General features: G+C 44.3%; 1 protein-coding gene and 2 long non-coding RNA genes across 5 annotated transcripts; 1 reads left to right on the plus strand and 2 right to left on the minus strand.

Moving 5' to 3' along the window:
• Positions 1 to 377: 377 nt before the first annotated feature.
• On the plus strand, positions 378 to 1,399 carry LOC127316129 (uncharacterized). Its single transcript, XR_011749570.1, has 3 exons — positions 378 to 549; positions 633 to 782; positions 879 to 1,399. It is a non-coding gene; the product is annotated as an uncharacterized lncRNA (long non-coding RNA).
• A 4,677-nt stretch (positions 1,400 to 6,076) lies between these two features.
• On the minus strand, positions 6,077 to 13,901 carry LOC127317828 (uncharacterized). 3 transcript variants are annotated; one of them, XR_007861487.2, is made up of 3 exons: positions 12,388 to 13,901; positions 12,055 to 12,277; positions 6,077 to 6,534 (listed from the first exon to the last, which is right to left on the minus strand). It is a non-coding gene; the product is annotated as an uncharacterized lncRNA (long non-coding RNA). The 3 variants fall into 3 exon arrangements; XR_011749571.1 differs by lacking the exon at positions 6,077 to 6,534 and having other exon boundaries at positions 7,376 to 12,277; XR_007861488.2 differs by lacking the exon at positions 6,077 to 6,534 and having other exon boundaries at positions 7,376 to 12,291.
• Positions 13,902 to 16,184: 2,283 nt separating this feature from the next.
• On the minus strand, positions 16,185 to 19,106 carry LOC127317826 (serine/threonine-protein kinase RIPK). Its single transcript, XM_051348416.2, has 4 exons — positions 18,539 to 19,106; positions 18,297 to 18,432; positions 18,063 to 18,199; positions 16,185 to 17,114 (listed from the first exon to the last, which is right to left on the minus strand). Exons 1-4 carry the CDS (start codon positions 18,908 to 18,910, stop codon positions 16,443 to 16,445), a joined length of 1,317 nt encoding a protein of 438 aa, XP_051204376.1. The 5' UTR covers positions 18,911 to 19,106; the 3' UTR covers positions 16,185 to 16,442.
• Positions 19,107 to 19,534: the final 428 nt, after the last annotated feature.

The raw sequence follows: 19,534 nt of genomic DNA on the forward strand, positions 1-19,534 counted from the left end.
AAGAGTCTTGCCCTTGATTTAGCACCAGCCAACTTCATGGGCCGTACTGATCAGTACAAATTTCCTATCGAGCTTTTAGACAAAGGAAGCATATTTCGGCTTCGTCATCTTAGACTAAGCTTTCCTTCATTCGAACTACCCCCTCATTTCATTTGTTTCACGAATCTGACAACACTTGACTTGCACATGTTACGTGTCACTCGGAAGGATCTTCAAGATATGCTGTCAAATTGCGTTAATCTTGAGTGGCTCAGTATGATTAGATGCCATTTGAATGATGAGCTGACAGTAGCTCGTCCATTGTCAAAGCTACTCTACTTAAGTGTAGCACACTGCAACATAACCAAGATAGTACGCAATACTGTGAAACTCAAAACTTTCATGTTCTATGGGCGTCTGTATCCTATTGACCTTGGGTGTGCTCCAGAACTGAAACACGCGTTTCTTGAGTTCTATTCGTCTGTAACGCTTGAGCATGCTTTGACTGTACTTCCCAAAGTTATTTCAAGTGTTCAAGATCTGACATTGCGTGCTACTTTTCCACTTAAGGTTTGTTGTCTCACACTTGCATCAGTATCTAAGTTGTTTTATCAGTTCTCTCTCTTAATGACCATTTATTATCTACTATTCAGATGCCCTTGCTGATGGAAACCCCGTGCAAGTTTTCCCAGTTGAAATATTTACATTTGTGGTTGATTCTAAGACATGAAGAAGCTAGCAACATTCTTTCTTTGGCTTCTTTTTTGAGGGCTGCTCCTTACGTTGAAAAGTTAGAGATGCATGTAAGTATTCCACTCGCTTCTTCTCGCTAGAACAAGATTGATTAGTTTACTATGAATTATGCCTCTCATCATGTTTCTTGTCTCAAACTTTTGCAGTTTAGCGTTTATGATTCCATGCATGAGGTCTCGAAGCCTATCAAGAGCCTTCCACGGTGTCCACATAATTATCTGAAGAACCTGCATATTACAGGATTTTCAGGAACAACAGGGCAACTTGAGTTTCTTGTGCATGCTGTTGAAAATGCCCCGCTCCTGAAGATGCTGACGATTAAAAGTGCTGACTTGACCGGTTGTGATCTGGATCACATAGGGAAAAGAAGGTTCTCTTTTCAGTTTCGAGAATTGGAGAGAGTGTATCTTCGTGGAATCATTTCACCGAATGCGGAGCTCCGTATTATTTAGCCTCGGAAGGGTGATTCAACCGTGCGAAATGTTTAGCGGCACTTCTATGTGCAACAACTTGCATGTATAATTCTGTAGCAAGTAGTATGTCTGAGTGCACAACTCATTCCTTCGCATAACTTTCGTTGAAGAGAAGGTACTTATGTGTATGTAATCATATATTGTGAGGGAAAAGTACATGTTACACCCTCTAAGGAATTCTCTCTGTTTAGTTTCTTTTGGCTCAGATCATCTCCTAACTGAAAACTTATGGTCCACTTGACTTCCTAAACCAGGATTCCTGCTGTAATGGCTGGGATTTGCTCCCAAATCTCGCCGTGTTCCCATATACATATGGGCATTTTAGTTCAATTCCATCTGTTGTATAATTCAGATTCAATGTTTCATAACTACATACCCATCTAGTACCTGAAAGAGGGAATGAGTCCTACGTTTAAATTCTCCATTGAAGGATTTGAAAAGCCAATCTCCTAAACTGGAATCCTATTCTCAGACACACATTACCGTGCAACAGCGGTCAAAATTCAGGCAAACAAAAATCCCATCGCATGATCGATTGCCGTAATCCTACCGTATTCGAATCGGAGAACTAAATCAGCCGGGAAGCGAGAGCATACTGTCGAGTCGCTTCACCTCGCTCTACCAATGGCTGATCTCGTTGGCCAGCCATTTGGCCTGGCCGACTGTAGCGTCACGAAGGGCAGGGTCTTCCACGAGATGAAGAAGCCCGCCCTGAGCGAGAACTTGCCTGACTCCCTGAGCCTCTCTCAGCGCCATGTCTGGCGAAACGCGTACCCGCACCTCCACGCCGGCGAACGCAGCGGCGACCGCCTTGTCGGCGTCCTCCCGCGTGCAGACGGTCTCCAAGTGGGACGTGGGCTCCAGCAGCACCTGCAGCGGAGGAGGTGGCGACGTCGGTGGCGGCGGAGTAGCCTCACGCTCCGAGAGGGGAAGCGGCGGAGGAGGCAGGCGCAGCCTGTGCTTGCGCCTAACTCGCCAAGAACATCTCCGCCGCCTCCCGGTTCTTCACCCGATTGATCTCGTCCAAGTCGGCCCCGGGCCGAGGAGGACTAGGGGCCTGCGGCGAGCGGGCGGAGCCGCCGTCCTCGCCACGGCCCACGGGCCGTAGGTCGGAGACGATCTTCTTCCTTGTCGACAGAAGGGCCGCCGTTCCCGGCCTCGAGACCCGGGGAACCAAAGGAACCGCCGCCGCCACCACGGCCCAGGGCACCGTCGTCGAGGGACGCGCCGCCGTTCCCGGCCTGGAAGGCGCTCGCGAACGTTCTTGGGTATGGCCTGCCGTTGAAGAAGTGGGTCCGCAGGCGGCTGGCGCGCTGTTCGGTGACCTCCCTGACCGCCGCCTTGAACAGCGGTGTCTCGACCACCCGCGGCTGGCCTGGTGGCGGCGAGCACCTCTGCTGGCGCCGGGGAGAGCCCTTCATGCGCACCATTGCTACTCTGTTTCTTGGTTTCTTGGGTGGGGGATTTTGCGGTAAACCAACGGCCGAGGCTTGTAACTATACCGTTGATGCTAGGGAAATTAGGAACACGGGCCCTTTTCTTGATGGGTGGAGGTGTTTGGGCCTTATGGGCTTTCGATCTTCTGGACCTTATATATTTTAGCTGAAGACATATCCATCTCATCATCTCATCGTTTACAGTTCCCTCAAAAAAAAAAACCCATTGTTTGTATAAGCCGAGTTATTACGCCTTTTTTAGATTTTAGACAGTCCATTTTTATTCAGTCCTTACAGAATCTACAAGGCCTGTCTCACGCATGAAACACATTTGGAATTGGTAACACAATCTGTTGTTGCCTGTGGTGTGGAGAACAATGAAATTAAGTTTAACTTTTTGAACTAGGTTCGACACAACTAATTTGGTGGTTCCGAGGATGGCATGTATGCATTTAAATAGTTCTACTGAGATATGCGAAATGATCCTCATAAAAAATGTGAATCCGATGCGCTAAAGTTACACTTGTTTTCCTTTTTGCTGAGAGAGAAAGCTAAAGAATGGTTGTTAGCATTATCTAAGGGCACTATAACTTCATGGAAAAATTGTCGCAATATACTTATGACTAAGTTTTTCACACCTGTTAAAACTATGCAACTACGTTCTAAGATTATAGGCATTATACAACAACATCGCGGGCCACTAGTGCTTGCATGGTAGAGAATTAAGGAGTCCGTAGAAAACTGTCCTAACCATGGGATGGAAGAATGGCTAATACTTCACTTATTTTTATCATGCACTTAATCCCATGTCTAAGTCTATGCTTGACACTACAGCCGGAGGCATATTCATGATAAAGGAGATAAAGTATAGCGGCAAAACTGCAAAATGATATGTAAGATAACTACTCCGAGTGGCATGTGGAAAGATCCCGCACAAGAAAGTTGAACTCCGTCACCGAAGAAAAGAATGAAGACCTTACAACAAAAGTAGATGAACTTATAATATTGTCAAAGGCAAACCTCAAGTTAATGCCATTACTAATGCTAAGTTCCGGGAAGTAGATTTTGTAGCTCGCAATAATTTTAGCCCTCCATCAAGGAGTCAAAACCGTGGCTCGAATTTCCAAAATCCATATCATAACCTTGCAGAGTTCCCAACTATTACAACAACAAGGGTAACAATGGTAACCTCCAATCACTAGAAGATTCTGTTAAAACTTTTATGGGAGCTCAAACATTGCAAAATAATCTTGTTATTAAAATGATTGTTAATCATGAAACTAGCTTAATGCAACTATCTAAGCAAGTTTCTTTTATGAAATCTGATCTCATGGGATAAAACAAGGACCGTGGAGGCATAATTGGCCAAGATAGCTGAAAGCCAAACACTAGTCCTTAATGATTTAATATCCAGGAACACATGAGCCTAATTCAGTTCTAGATCTTAAAATGATGAGAAGTAGTGTGGATGATGATATGCCATAAGAGCTAGACTATAGCTATGCCCCCGCACCCGACTATAGCGTGGATGATCTAGTGAAATGATCACTTTGAAGAACCATAATATTGAAGGAGATAATGAAGGCGTGTACCAACACTTTATTAATCAAGTTGCTATCAAGGTATGTGAGCTCGAAATGGATTAAAAGAAATTATCTGAAAAACTTACTGATAAGCTAGATGATATCTTTGAACCAACTGGAAAAATTAATGTTGGACTGAATGAGATTGATGCACTATGTGATCTTAATGCAAGCGTTACTACAATTCCTAAAAGTTATTTTGATAGACTTAATAAAGGTACATGAGCTTGAATTGGATTACAAGTTGTAGGCATCTCAAGGAAAATATAGTTGTGCAATTAAAGAATGTCCATCACTTATTGATCTTGTTATTGTTGATATGCTTGAACCTCCCATAGCATCATAGCAACTATCAAACTTGGTATGCCATTTTTTTAAGAACTGTGGAAGTCTTGATTAATCTACACAGAGGAAACATGAGGTTTGAATTACCCTTGCAAAAACCTTTTCACTACAACACGACAGGCGTGACCTGGTGAACGGGTAGTTTGAGCGACTAGAGGGGTGAATAGGCGCTAGTTAATTTTTAGACCTTTTCAATTCTAAGGAAAGTGCAAGAAAGTAAAGATAATTTAAAGGCAGGTGAATACTAAATGATGCAAAGCACAAAGTAAGACAACAACAACAAGGCATGGGTAACAAGAAATGGAAACAAGTAAAGGAGCAAGGGTGAAGGGAACGATACAACCTAGTGGAGACGCGAGATGAGTCTATGTTTCCCGTAATTTCTTCCCAAGGGAAATACATCTACATTTCGAGAGGTGGGCACCGCTAAGGACACCTACCGCCACAAATGTGTCACCTTCTTCTCCGGTGAGTCCACCACCAAGGTGAACCCACTTCTCCACTAAGATTGCCAATCGAGGTGTCAAGGCCTTCACACAAGGTTGGGGCAGATCTCCACAACTCAATTGGAGGCTCCCATCGCCTTAAAGAATTAGTACACACACCAAAGCTAGCTTCATGGTGGCATCTCAGGAAGTATCCCCACCAAGGGTTTCTAGGGTTACAAGTTCCACTACAGAATAGTTGAGGGAATTCAAAATTTCTTAGGTAGATAGGTAGATCAGTCCCTCTTATTTCGATTCCCGAATAATTGGGTTGAATTTTTAGCTAGAGAGGGGGATCCACGGAGTTTAAGATCAACAACAATGGATGAGAGTTAGTCTTCAAAAAATACATCAGGTTGGGGAAGAAGAAGCCTTTATAAAGGTGATACTCATATGCCTATTACACCTATTGGGGGGCATTCCAGAGTAGTGGGGGACGAACATTCCGAGACGGGGTGCAAACATCGTGAGACTGAGTTACTTGACCATACGATTATAGACACCCCCCCAAACTTGGAATATCCGGCCAGTTTCCGTCCCCCTATTGTGGGGTGGCAAGTTCCTAGTGGGGGTGGAAATAGGGTCGGCGATTCTTCCCCTGTCCGGGCCCAACATTTCGCTCCCCACTCCGCGGGCTAGCCATCTTCATGCCATTATCTTGGTGGGTGGCGGGCGGACATAGGGCCGAATATTCTAGCTCGAGCCAGGCTGGACATTCCAACCCCCGCGAAACATGAATCCTGCAACTTTTTCTAGGGCATCTTCTTATTTCTCCTTTGTCACAAACACACACACACACACACACCAAAGCTGAAATCCTAACATCTAGGTCTAGCGAAAATTAAAACTTTGACGATGATCTCCATACTTTTGGTGGGTCGTCAACCATATTGTGCTCAAATAAATTACCTACGCACTTAGCACATGGTCAAATAATTCTATAACACCATTTAAATACAAGTACACACCATCCTAGAACAAGAACTCGCCCTATATTTTACAAACCAACATGTGCAATATAAAGGATATAGAAATTCAATCAATACTTGCACAACTCTAGACGTATATCAAGTTTCAAGAGTTTGGGGGTAGATATGATACCGTCACATGGATACCGAAGTAATAGTTCACCACCACCACCACTTCAGTCTATTACAAACCATAGTTCAACGAATAAAAACGAATTTCTCAACCAAACAAAGTTCAAGGAAAATCAACTAGAAATGGGTACCAATGCGGAGACGAGAAAAAAGGAAGTCACGAGCAAATGGTACTCAACCCATGCGAATTCCCGGGGAACCTAACAGAAATACCTCTCCCCCTTTGGTATCGAGACACCAAAAAGGCAGACGAGTTGTTGTCCTCCTCCTCTTTTCAGCTTGCTTTTCTTCTTATTCTTTGTCGGGGTTTCTTTCATAAGGTTCACATCACCCTCCTCCTCATCATTGTCTTCATGGGCTCTTTACCCTTGCCCCCCACCCTACATGGATGAGACATCATTGAAGTCACTCCAATGCACCTTCGAGGTGTTCCACTCCTCATAAGGAATGGGGGAAGAATATTGGTGATCAAGGCTCTTTGGAGGAGAAGGAATGTTGGCTTCACCGGCACGACGTCGAGCATCATTGGCAACGTTTATAATTAGCCCGCACACACTCTTCTACCGATCAGTTTTGGTTCGACCCACTAACATATTTTTCATCAATAAATAGATGTATTAGATTTATATAAATTTGGATGTATTCATACACTAAATGTACATATGTAGTACTTTATTTTAATCTCTAAACTTATATTTAACTAATTTTACATTATCGCATTACTAATTAAGAAAATCTTTGAAAAAATAAGGACAATTTTTTCAACATCAACAAAATGTTCACCTTGTAACAAAACAATTATTCTTTTATTAAAAAGATTCTCATATGTCTACAAATTATTCATGCATATTGTAAATTTCCTTGTTTTGGAAAAATAGTTCTCGCATTGGCTTCTCGAAATTACGTATAAGTGAAACTAAAAAATGTTCACGGGTAAAATAAAAGTATTTCTCGCTAAGTTTGAAATAACATTCACGAGTTCAAGAAAATATTTACCGATTTGAAAATTAATGTATTGCCCAAAAATAGTAGAAAAATAATAGAAAATATAGTGAATTCCACTTTTTACCTTTTAGTTTTGCATTTGTGACACTAATACCCATAGAGTAAAAGTTCGTGTATAGTGACCATTTTAAAAGCCCCAAACCCTTTTTTGTGTGTGTACATTGGGCAAAGTGTTATGTGATAATCGGGGTCCAAAAATATTAAAACGACAGTGAATAATGAAATATATGGATTAAAAAAGTCCGAACATAATCATCCATTAGGCCCTTTTACATATTTTGTCCCACCACATCCACATATCATGTCTATCATATGTGACATTAACAAGCATCTTGGAGAACTAAAGAAGAAAAAGTGAAATTCACTCCAGAAAATAAAAAAAAAAGATGAAAAAGACACCAATGGCCTATGTCAATTCGAAGTTGTAAATTAGGAGAGGAGGACGGAGAAGAGGATTACGTGCAATTCCCTAGCCTTTGATGTCTCATTAAAGGCGGAATATTCTTCAGTGAGAGGTGACATTCCCGTCGACAGTGAGGCGTCTGCGGTGACTTCGTCAATCTGAAGACCCATCGAATAAAGTTTTTGGATGCAGTCTCTCGAGGTGCTCATAGGGGTAGGATGTGCGTGCGTATGTTCATAGGAGTGTGTATGTGCGTAGTTGTTAGCCTCTACATCTGTACTGTTTCGAAAAAAAAAGTGCAATCATCTACTAACTGGAATAAATCAACGGTCTAGATTTTCTGAACCGCACACGGTGGATTTGGGGTAGCTCCAAAGTCCACCCCTCCCCTCCATGGTCTCTCTCCTCCTCACCGCCCTGTGCCCCTTTCGGATTCGTCTGCCGAGTTCCTGATCGACTCCGGCCTCCGACCTGGCTCGGATCCAACGCGGCTCTCAAGTAAATCCCGCCGTTTCCTAGAGCTACGACCGTGCTAAGCTCGGCATCAGCCCCAGTCCCCAAATCGCTTCGCCGCCCATCGCCGTTCCTGTTCTGCCGTCGCGTCGCTGCTCTCTCAACCCCGTCCGCAGTCTTGACAATCGGTAAGCCTTTTCTCATCCACTGATTGGATTAATCCCACTGCATTCCACAAATTTTGGATCTTTGCCGGTGCACACTATGGCACGCCATCTAGATCGATCCCCTTCCCCATCTCGCCTTCACAAATACACTCACACTCATCTTCTGATTTATCCCCGAATTCATAGGTAATAATGCACTGAAACGTAACAAAAGTGGCCTTCTGTTTCATGGTGTTGCTACAACTTTAGCGTTTATGGACTAATTCTTCTTATCTGGTCATGAGGGATAGTAGAACCTAGAAACGGCATTGAACAAAAATGACGACTTTATGGACTGATTCTTCTTATCTGGTCATGAGTGATAGTACAACATATAAACACTCTGTTGTAGTTTATTTACATTTGTTCCGGCCTTCCAGGTTCATGTGCCCGATATATTTATACTTAACCTGGCATCATCTTTCTGCAGAATGAAAATGGACAGCCATATAACGCGCACAAGTAAAAGGCCGAGGTGTTGCTATTACGAACCAGTCATTAAGAAAACCAGAGCAAAGGTTCATCTTGCGGACCTTTCTGAGGATCTTCTGTCTATGGTTCTATCAAAATTACCGATAAAGGACGCAGTGAGAACTGGTCTTCTGTCAAGTAAATGGAGGCACATGTGGAGGGGTTGCTCCAAACTGAAATTTGATGGTATCACTGTGTGCCGCAGCAGTGTGTTTGGGGGACAAGAGTACACTCAGAAATTCATCGACAATGTTAATGCAGTCATGCAGCAGCATCGGTGCATGGTTGTTGACGAGCTGGTGATCAAATTTGGATTCGACAGCAGGCTAGTGGATCATGTCAATACTTGAGTTGGTTTTGCTGTATCATCACGGACGAAGAGTCTTGCCCTTGATTTAGCACCAGCCAACTTCATGGGCCGTACTGATCAGTACAAATTTCCTATCGAGTTTTTAGACGACGGAAGCATATTTCGGCTTCGTCATCTTAGACTAAGCTTTACATCATTCGAACTACCCCCTCAATTCATTGGTTTCCCGAATCTGACAACACTTGACTTGCACATGTTACGTGTCACTCGGAAGGATCTTCAAGATATGCTGTCAAATTGCGTTAATCTTGAGTGGCTCAGTATGATTAGATGCCATTTGAATGATGAGCTGATAGTAGCTCGTCCATTGTCAAAGCTACTATATTTAAGTGTAGCGCACTGCAAGTGAAACTCAAAACATTCATGTTCTATGGGCGTCTGTATCCTATTGACATTGGGCGTGCTCCAGAACTGAAACACGTGTTTCTTGATCTCTATTCGTCTGTAACGCTCGAGCATGCCTTGACTGTACTTCCTAAAGTTATTTCAAGTGTTCAAGATCTGACACTGCGTGCTATTTTTCCACTTAAGGTTTGTTACCTCACACTTGTATTATCATCTAAGCTGTTTTGTCAGTTTTCTCTCTCTTAATGACCATTTATTATCTACTATTCAGATGCCCTTACTGATGGAAACCCCGTGCAAGTTTTCCCAGTTGAAATATTTACATTTGTGGTTGATTCTAAGACATGAAGAAGCTAGCAACATTCTTTCTTTGGCTTCTTTTTTGAGGGCTGCTCCTTACGTTGAAAAGTTAGTGATGCATGTAAGTATTCCACTCGCTTCTTTCTGCTAGAACAAGATTGATTAGTTTACTATGAATTATGCCTCTCATCATATTTCTTGTCTCAAACTTTTGCAGTTTAGCGTTTATGATTCCATGCATGAGGTCTCGAAGCCTATCAAGAGCCTTCCACGGAGGAGGTGGCGACGTCGGTGGCGGCGGAGTATCCTCACGCTCCGAGAGGGGAAGCGGCGGAGGAGGCAGGCGCAGGCCCAGGCTTGCGCCTAACTCTGCCAAGAACGTCTCCGTCGCCTCCTGGTTCTTCACCCGATTGATCTCGTCCAAGTCGGCCCCGAGCCGAGGAGGACTAGGGGCCAGCGGCGAGCGTGCGGAGCCGCCGTCCTCGCCACGGCCCACGGGCAGTAGGTCGGAGACGATCTTCTTCCTTGTCGACAGAAGGGCCGCCGTTCCCGGCCTCGAGACCCGGGGAACCAAAGGAACCGCCGCCGCCACCACGGCCCAGGGCACCATCGTCGAGGGACGCGCCGCCGTTCCCGGCCTGGAAGGCGCTCGCGAACGTTCTTGGGTATGGCCTGCCGTTGAAGAAGTGGGTCCACAGGCGGCGGGCGCGCTGTTCGGTGACCTCCCTGACCGCCGCCTTGAACAGCGGTGTCTCGACCACCCGCGGCTGGCCTGGTGGCGGCGAGCGCCTCTGCCGGCGCCGGGGAGAGCCCTTCACGCGCACCATTGCTACTCTGTTTCTTGGTTTCTTGGGTGGGGGATTTTGCGGTAAACCAACGGCCGAGGCTTGTAACTATACCGTTGATGCTAGGGAAATTAGGAACACGGGCCCTTTTCTTGATGGGTGGAGGTGTTTGGGCCTCATGGGCTTTCGATCTTCTGGACCTTATATATTTTAGCTGAAGACATATCCATCTCATCATCTCGTCGTTTACAGTCCCCTCCCAAAAAAAAAAAACCATTGTTTGTATAAGCCGGGTTATTACGCCTTTTTTAGATTTTAGACAGTCCATTTTTATTCAGTCCTTACAGAATCTACAAGGCCTGTCTCACGCATGAAACACATTTGGAATTGGTAACACAATTATTTGATTTAATTTGCAATAGAATTGGGAGAAGAATTGCACTGGGTTCTTTTTAGCTTTATGGTTTTGCGAATGTGCTATTTGATTTCAGATAAAAGAAAGTCCATAAGAATACATGGGTAAAACAACTTATCAGATTCTGGCTAAAAAAACTTAGTTATATAAATATGAAATAATTATGTTATTTTGGGAAAATGGTATCGATGAAGTTGAAAAATACCATAAACTACCATAATAAACAATTATATTGATATAAAAATAAAATTCCAAGGCAGCGTGAAAAATTATATTGAGAAAAATATAATTTAGAAAATAAAACAATTACTTTAAACCAGGACAATATAATTAAACACCTTCAATGTAAAATAACACAAATATCATACAATTTGCTTTCATTATGGATAATGGAATGGATGAAGTTGCACATTTTGTTAATTTAATTTTAAATAAAAAACATATTAACTGATGTATATTGAACCTTTATTACTCCAACTTAATCGTACCCAATCACCGCGGAAAAAGGAAATGCTTGAAAAAATCCAATACTAGCAGAATAAGTTGGTAGTATTCAAAATATAAAATCATTTACACTTGTATGATAAAAATTACAATTGTTACTTTTCAAAAAGTGTAATTGCTGAAGTTGTACATTTTTATGACCTAAGTTGCACAAACACCAAAAAAGATATGTGCAACTCGTGCTAAACTAAAGAACTAGGGTACAAAAAAAGTAAGAAGCGGATATATTTATTTTTATGAAAAATTAACTATACATAGACATTATTATACTATTATTATTATTCATGGAAAAATGAGATTGATCAAGTTGCCCATTTTCATGACCCAAGTTGCTCAAGAAAACACATGGGCAACTTACATGTAAAAATATATGAAAAATCAAGTTGACTTTACCAAGACACACACACAAGAATAAAATTTAATTTAATTTTTCAAAAGAATCTTATTTATATAATACCCGTGCGTTGCCACGGCATAGAACCAATTTAGACCTAGCTACACTACTAATAAATTGATCTTCTGAATTTGTACATAATAAACCAATAAGTCACCATCTGTACCATGTTTTCCCTGACATCTTAAATTTACCAACCCGAACCAAGCACTTTGAACTTTTCTATATATAAAAATAAATACGACTGACCTTGTTTCATGGAAAACCTTCCGCATCCTTCCTCGTCACACTTCTCGCCGTACATTGCCGCCAGCAGCTGCGACCATGCTACCAGTGTGGCTAAAAGTTGCATCGTGACCAAAATCCTCGCAGGGTATCTCCACATGTGCGACATGAGAGAGGGATGTCAGCACACCAGCTGCGACATGAATTCCTTCTTCATTTCGACTTCTAGCGCATGAAGATCACCCAGCTGAAACACCAACACTTATTTTGAGAATTAAAATTAGAGTCGTGATCAAGGAAAATACCTTGAGGAATTCCGAAACCAAAACTTCCATATGTTTGTGTAGCATGACATACATATGACATCTGAAGCAATTGGGTTTCCATTATATGGGCTTTGAGCTAGTACCAAGCCTGCAACCTTGTCTTTCAGTTATGGCCAGCAGAGTGCATCTACACGACCCTTGCTATGGCCAAGAAGTAGCACATGTTTCCTTGATCCCAATATATTTCTTCAATGCATTCATGTTTCTCCCATGCGTTTTTACTTAATGAATATTGCAGGACACCTTATGTATTACTCCTCCTCGATAGAAATATTACGAAAAGAAAATCATAAATTAATATCGTAAGTAGTACCCCACTTGGACAAATCAAAGAGAAATATGCAAGGTAGTGCGGCCAATGGTTCCAATAAATTGCAAAGAGATACCTAGCTGACGGATGAAAACCACAGAAAATGATGCTCACGCCATGTGTCATAAGGCAGCTTCATAATTAGAATTACCCATACTACAGAATGCAAAGAAACCAGCAGCCTCCAAGTCTCTTGCATATATATATATACAAGAGTGATGAGATTGCCGCTACATAATATTAACCAAGCCAAGCTTGCAACTTTCCTCACGGCGCTATTTATAAGCTGCTACTCTGTCTCTAAAACGCGAGATGACACCATCAATGCTCATCGTGCATAGTTCGCCCTACCTGACGGTGATTTGCAATAGTATGAGACATGCACATTATTGAGAATTTCACATAAACCAGCATTTATATGGCTTGCATTGCTGCATTGTAAGTATAGGTTGCATCATCTATATTAACTCTGACAAATGGCCCGATGCATTGCCATGTACACTGGTTGAATGTTAACATTCAGATAAAAATAGAAACATCATCAATACAGAAAAAAGAACCAGATATCATTATTCACAATTAACTACCCGTTCTAGATTATCAGGTGCCCACGTACTTGGAACAAACAGGAAACTAAGTTCATTCTGATTGAATCTCTTAGCTGAAACTCAACAGGTATGCTCCACGAAAGTAGTTCAGAGAAACTGAAAGAGTAGATCAGAGTTCAGTACACGGCGTAGACTGACCAGATAACAGTAGCTCTCCACCCAGTGCCTACTCAATACGCAGCAGCCACGGCCATCTTATGGAACTCTTGGGCAGGAGAAGAGAGGACCGCGCCTGCAGCTCGCTCTTGGCGTTGCTCCTGTGCCGCTAGAAGAAAGCCACGAGCTCGGGGCAGAACGGGAGGTCGCAAGCATGGCATACCGGAAGTATGACGGGAAAGGGCCAATCAGGGGCCGGTGTCGCTCGCGCTCGCGGTGAACGCCGGGGTAACACTCAATCTCACGAAGAGGACAGTAGGGACAGGGGCGGAGGGGCGGAGTAGCGCGAGAACTCGTCGGACGGCGGCGCAAGGGGTGGGCGAGCTGGATGGAGAGGTCGGCGGCAGCCACGCGCGAGGTGGAGCCATGGAGGGCGGAGGCGGACACACGCAGGCAGGTGGAGGCCGGGCGCCGGCGGGCGGCGGCTGCTCGCGCGTGAGGAGGAAATCGGAAGGAGGCCACACCATTCGTTTTTCATCTACGCAGTGGCAGTTATTGTAATTTTCATCGAAAATAATGGGCAACTTTAAAACGGACGAAATTTTGGGGAGAAACCTTCCTTCCTTTATTAGTAGGTAGGTATAGATTTGAAAATATATTATTAAAACCAAATATTTAGAATTATTGAAGTCTAAAATATCTAGATATTACTATTATTATCTTGTAGGGAAAATAAATGGACGATGTTGCACAAAATTAAAATATGCAACTTATGTTTATTGATTCTTGCAATTGCAATTCAGCTAACTAAGACACTACAATAAAAAGACAAGTCAAAATTATCATACTAAGAAATAAACAAAAAATTATTCCGTTTGAAACTAGAAAATATAGTTTTTTTACTCTTATACTTTATAATGTTAAGGTCAACAATTATTTAAAAAAATGAAATGCATGCAATTCTTGGCAATCGAGAATTCATAAAAAACATGTGGCACTTATGTTTACCAAAGCAAGACAAACAAGGGACAAAATAAATAAAACAAAATTAAAATGAAATACTTATTATAAGCCAAAAAATCTGAAACGATTGAAATATAAAATCAGTCACATCACAGAAAGATTATTATTGGTTTTTTAATGGGAAAAAGGCTAAACACAAAAAAGGTGCAAACTAAATCTATCAAATGGGCCCTCGTCAAATTTGATGCACCTTTTCATGATCAAAGAGGAGCATGTCAAGAAATCTCCCCTGCTATTTCTGAACTTTGATATTGCAAAAGTGTTTGATTCAGTCAATTGGGAATATTTGTTGGAGGTCCTTACGCATATGGGCTTTGGGCAACGATAACGTGATATCATATCCACACTATTGGCCACTTCATACTCAAAATTCCGCTCAATGGCTGCCCTGGGAAACCCTTCTTCCATTAGCGAGGGCTACGTCAGGGGGACCCTCTGTCGCTCCATGGTATTTATTATCGCAATGGAGCCATTGCAGAGGTTATTTCAGTTGGAAATAGATAATCACACTCTCTCCCCTTTGAAGCTGTGGTTGCCAGGTTGAGAGCATTTTTTACGCCATTAACGTTATGTTATTCGTTAATACTATCTAAAGCATTACAATGGTGCAAAGTATCGTAGAGATTTTTCTGAATGCTTCTGGTATTCGCACAAGTTTTCGGAAGTGTGTTGCTTACTCGGTGGCCTGCAATGGTATTGATCTCAAGTGGCGTAGCTATGTAGAGTTCGCCCCCCCAACCCAAGAAAATTTTGCCTAACATACCTATAGCTTATATTTAGCCCATTTGCCCCTCCCCCCCCCCCCCCCCCAAATTTGGGCCCAAGCTCCGCCAATGTTGATCACGACAATGTACTTCAAAGTTTTGGGCATTCCGGTCCGAGTATCTTGGGCTACCTCCCGGAGGAAGAAACGGAGGCGTGTGCAAGTGCAACCATTCTTGAATAAAATTGCTGGCATGATTGCACTTGTGAATGATGTCTTCGTTGCCACGGTAGCTTACGTCCTAACAACTTTTCTGGCTCATAAGTGGATGAATTTTTTTTGCCAAGCTGAGATGTGGCTTTTCTTTGGGTAGCCGGTGAGGAAGCAAAAAGATGCAAGTGTATGGTGAATTGGAAGAAAATTTGTGCTCCAAAGAAACTCGGAGGCTTGGGAATTAAAGACATTCAATGTATAAGTAGAACTTTGAGAACGTGTTTGGAATGGTTGAGTTGGGCTGAGATTGATCGGCTGTGGAAAGGAACTAATACTCCTTTTGATGCAACTAACAAAGATCTTTTTTCTGCATGCACGGTTGTTACTGTTGGCAATGGTCAAATATATAATATAGCTTTACAAAAAAAAAATGAAGTCATAATTATCATTCTAGGAAAACACAAATAGTTATTCATTTTGAAACTAGAAAATATAGCTTTTTTTTACTCCATCTCTTTGCAATGGTCCAAATATACAATCTTATACATTAATTTGTTAAGGTCTACAATTATTTAGGCCCAAAAAAAATGAAATGAATGCAGTTGTGGGCAAGCCAGAATTCACAGAAACTAATACCAAAGCACGACAAAGAAATTAAATTAAAATACTTATTGTTGTTAAAACTAGGAAAAATGCCATTATTAGAAGCTAAAAGATCAGCAATGGTTGAAATATAAAATAATTTACATCATTATAACAGACTACTATGTCATTTGGGAAAGGGGGAAACCTAGGCTACACAAAAAAAAGGTGGAAACTTTATCTATCAATTCACACTTGTCAAATACGATAGATTTTTCTATATTTTGGAACTATTGAGCTGGAAATTTTGCAATTCATATTGCCTCAAACGTTGTATAATATACATGTATGGCATCAGCCGAACTAATCTTGGCAGTATAAGAACCAACAAAAATGAAACACGAAGTCTCTTCCCTAAAACTTCTTGCGATAATGAAATAGCATCACCAAGAAAAGAAAGGAAAAGAATCAAAGAACAGATCGTCACTATGTACACCGTAGCTCTATGTACCGGAGACCGGAGTGTGTGCCTCTGTCGCTCCCCTGCTTATTCAGATGACGCCTGGTGGGCTCTCCGGCCGCTTCGCCGCGCTGGTGACCCAGCAGTCTCCCTTCCGCAGCGGCAGCGGACTCTCGGCGTGCACGGCCGACTTCACGTGCCACTTGCCCTGCGCGGGCGCCGGCTCGTCGTCCCCGGCGCCGTTCGTTGCTGCCGCCGCGGGCGCGGGCGCGGACTCTGCGGCGCCGCCGCCGACCGTGAACACGAACGGGCCCATGGGCACGTCGTCATCTTGCGCGAGCAGGGGCTCGAGCGCCTCCACGACGTCGCGCATGCGCGGGCGCGCCTTGGGCACGCTCTGCAGGCAGGAGTGCGCGACGGCCGCGGCGCCCCGCGCCGCTCGCGTCGAGTACTGCGACTCCATGCCGGGGTCCATGATGCGGTGCAGCCTGTCGTCGGCGCGGCGGAGGTAAGGGCGCGCCCAGTCCACGAGGTTCTGCTCCCGGCCGCGGCGGTTCTTGTCGACGGAGCGCCGGCCCGTGAGCAGCTCCAGGAGCACGACGCCGAAGCTGTACACGTCGCTCTTCGCCGTGAGGTGGCCCGTCATGATGTACTCCGGCGCCGCGTAGCCGTGCGTGCCCATCACCCGCGTCGTCACGTGCGTGTCGTCTCCCTTGGGACCCTCCTTGGCCAGCCCGAAATCAGACAGCTTCGCCGTGTAATCCTGAAAATCCACGTTCACAGAACAGTCAGCACATTGCTGTGAACAACTTTCAGCTGAAATGATCGAAGCATGTCTAAGATCAGATTAAGAAGTTTATACTGTGTGTTTGTTCTTTGTACAGTATACTTCGATGCTGCTGCTATCTATGTGCGTTGTGCTAGCGGTTGGGATTTGGGAAGTTGGTAGTATGTAGAACAGTACAAGTACACAGCTTTGGGTCTATGAAACTATTGGCTTCTAACTAACCAGACAATACAGTCATATACAGTTACTTATAAACAGAGAGGTTTTGCACACTCATTTGTCGGACGTTGCCAATACAGAATCAAATTTGACTTGAGCACAAGTGTTTATTTCGTTTGCTAAAGTCTAATGAGCAAAATCAGGTTTGATTTGATTGTCCCTGATCAATGATGCAGCTGTGCACGTAAGTGGGTTGCAACAGTGGTTGCGATGCACAGGTACCAGCTTGGGAGTTGGGACTAAAGAACAGCAGAGGCTTCTAGTAACTAACCAGACAAATTAGTTTAGGCCATGCCCAACGGCCGGCATCTAGAAGAATAGAATCGATAAACAAAGAGATTTCTGCTGCTAGTTTTGTCTGACGCTGCCGATACAAAATCAGGTTTCAGCACGAGTGTTTTGTTTTCTCTGAATTCTAAACGAAGCCAGGCTTTGACCCGGAAACGATCAACGCTACGTGCGACCTGCTAGGATGCTACCAACGATGGTTGGCGTATGTGTCCTGGAGCAACCATAACAAAATTCAGGTTTCTTGCTCTACAATATTGCGAAATCCGACAGCGACTTGGTGCTGGCGTGTACCACTCACGACCTCGACAAGATTGAATTTTGGTGCCGATGTGCCGTACCACAGTAGGAGTACAGGTTTTATGATGTAGGAGTAGGGGATAGGATGGGGCAGCTGAATGAATGAATGAAACTCACCGAGTCGAGCAGGATGTTGGAGGCCTTGAAGTCGCGGTAGATCACCGGCGTGTCCGCCTCGTGCAGGAACGCCAGCCCCTTGGCGGCGCCAACGGCGATCTTGAGCCGCGTCGACCATGGCAGCGACGCGAGGACATCTGCACCCAAACATCACACGGATGATTAGCAACCAATTGGTCGAAAAAACAGAGTTAACTGAATCCAAACAGGCAAGGTTGAACTGATGGCGCTTACTCTTGAAGAGGTGGTTCTCGAGGCTGCCCCTGGGCATGTACTCGTAGACGAGCATCCGGTGGTCGTCCTGGTTGCAGAACCCCAGCAGCTTCACCAGGTGCGGGTTGCTCAGCATCCCCAAATACACCACCTCAGCCTGATCGGATCACACAAGAAAATCATTAGTCGGCATGCAGCACCGAATCATTCAGTAAAGAGCTGTGGTTTTCGCGCGGTCGAAGTCAATCTTGCACCAGACTTACCAGCCACTCGCGGTGTCCCTGCACGCCGTCGCTGTCGAGGTCGAGGTACTTGACGGCGACCTGCTGCGCGGCGAGGCCCGGGCGGAGCTTGCCGTCGATGGAGCCCTTGTAGACGGGGCCGAAGCCGCCCTCGCCGAGGAAGTTGGTGGTGGAGAAGTTCCTGGTCACGGCCTTGAGCTCGTCCAGGGTGAAGGCGTGCAGGCTCGTCGTCTCCAGCGTCCGCGACAGGTCCTCCAGCGACAACGACCGGAGGTTCATCACCGTCCGCCGCTTCCGCCCCGTCGCCCCCACCGGCGACGGCCGCGCGTCCGCCGCCTCCTCGTCGTCCTCGTAGTAGCCGAAGCACGCCAGGACGCACCTCCTGCACCCCATGCTCTTCTCTTGTTGTGTGTGCCTCTGATCTCTGATATGTTCAGAAAAAGTCAAGAGAGGCTGTGTTCGGTGAGAAGACGGTGCCGGGACGAGATGGCGCGCGCGTGTGTATATAACGGGGCTATGGTGGTTCTGGTTTTGGATGGGAGCATGGAGCTCGATACTATGCGGCTTCCTTCCTAGTGGGTGGGGTTGGAGACAATGTCTCACTAACTTTCTGATTAACTACAACAAGCTAATTGAGCAGGTGGGGCAATTAGAAACCCTAAATCGATCGTTGGTGATGCAGGGGCATTAGTTCGTTAGTTAATTATTAGTGCTGCAAAGCCATTTCAAAAGAACTTTTCCTCGGTGAAATAAATATGGGTGATGCATGCATAGATGATTCCTGCCTAGGTAAGGATGGCGACGCACCAACCATCAATGGAAACTTTCCCCAGAGAGGGGATGACATAGCAAGACTTCAATAGTGGACGTTTGTGCTTATCATTTGGAGGAGTTGGTTAATCCTTCCTATACTTAAATATTCTTTTGCTTTGTGCGTGTTCTTTAAACATATAGGCGGATAAGAATAAGATCACACTAGCAGACTCCCCACACGATTGATTTAGATGCTTCCATCCA

Source organism: Lolium perenne, chromosome 7, assembly GCF_019359855.2.
Source record: "Lolium perenne isolate Kyuss_39 chromosome 7, Kyuss_2.0, whole genome shotgun sequence".
Taxonomy (NCBI): Eukaryota; Viridiplantae; Streptophyta; class Magnoliopsida; order Poales; family Poaceae; genus Lolium; species Lolium perenne.

Coding starts and splice junctions, on each gene's coding strand:
- LOC127317826 (XM_051348416.2), bottom strand. CDS start 18,910: ATGGGGTGCAGGAGGTGCGTCCTGGCGTGCTTCGGCTACTACGAGGAC. Junction 18,433..18,538: donor AGGGACACCGCGAGTGGCTG/GTAAGTCTGGTG, acceptor TGATCCGATCAG/GCTGAGGTGGTGTATTTGGG. Junction 17,115..18,062: donor CCAACATCCTGCTCGACTCG/GTGAGTTTCATT, acceptor GTGGATTTTCAG/GATTACACGGCGAAGCTGTC.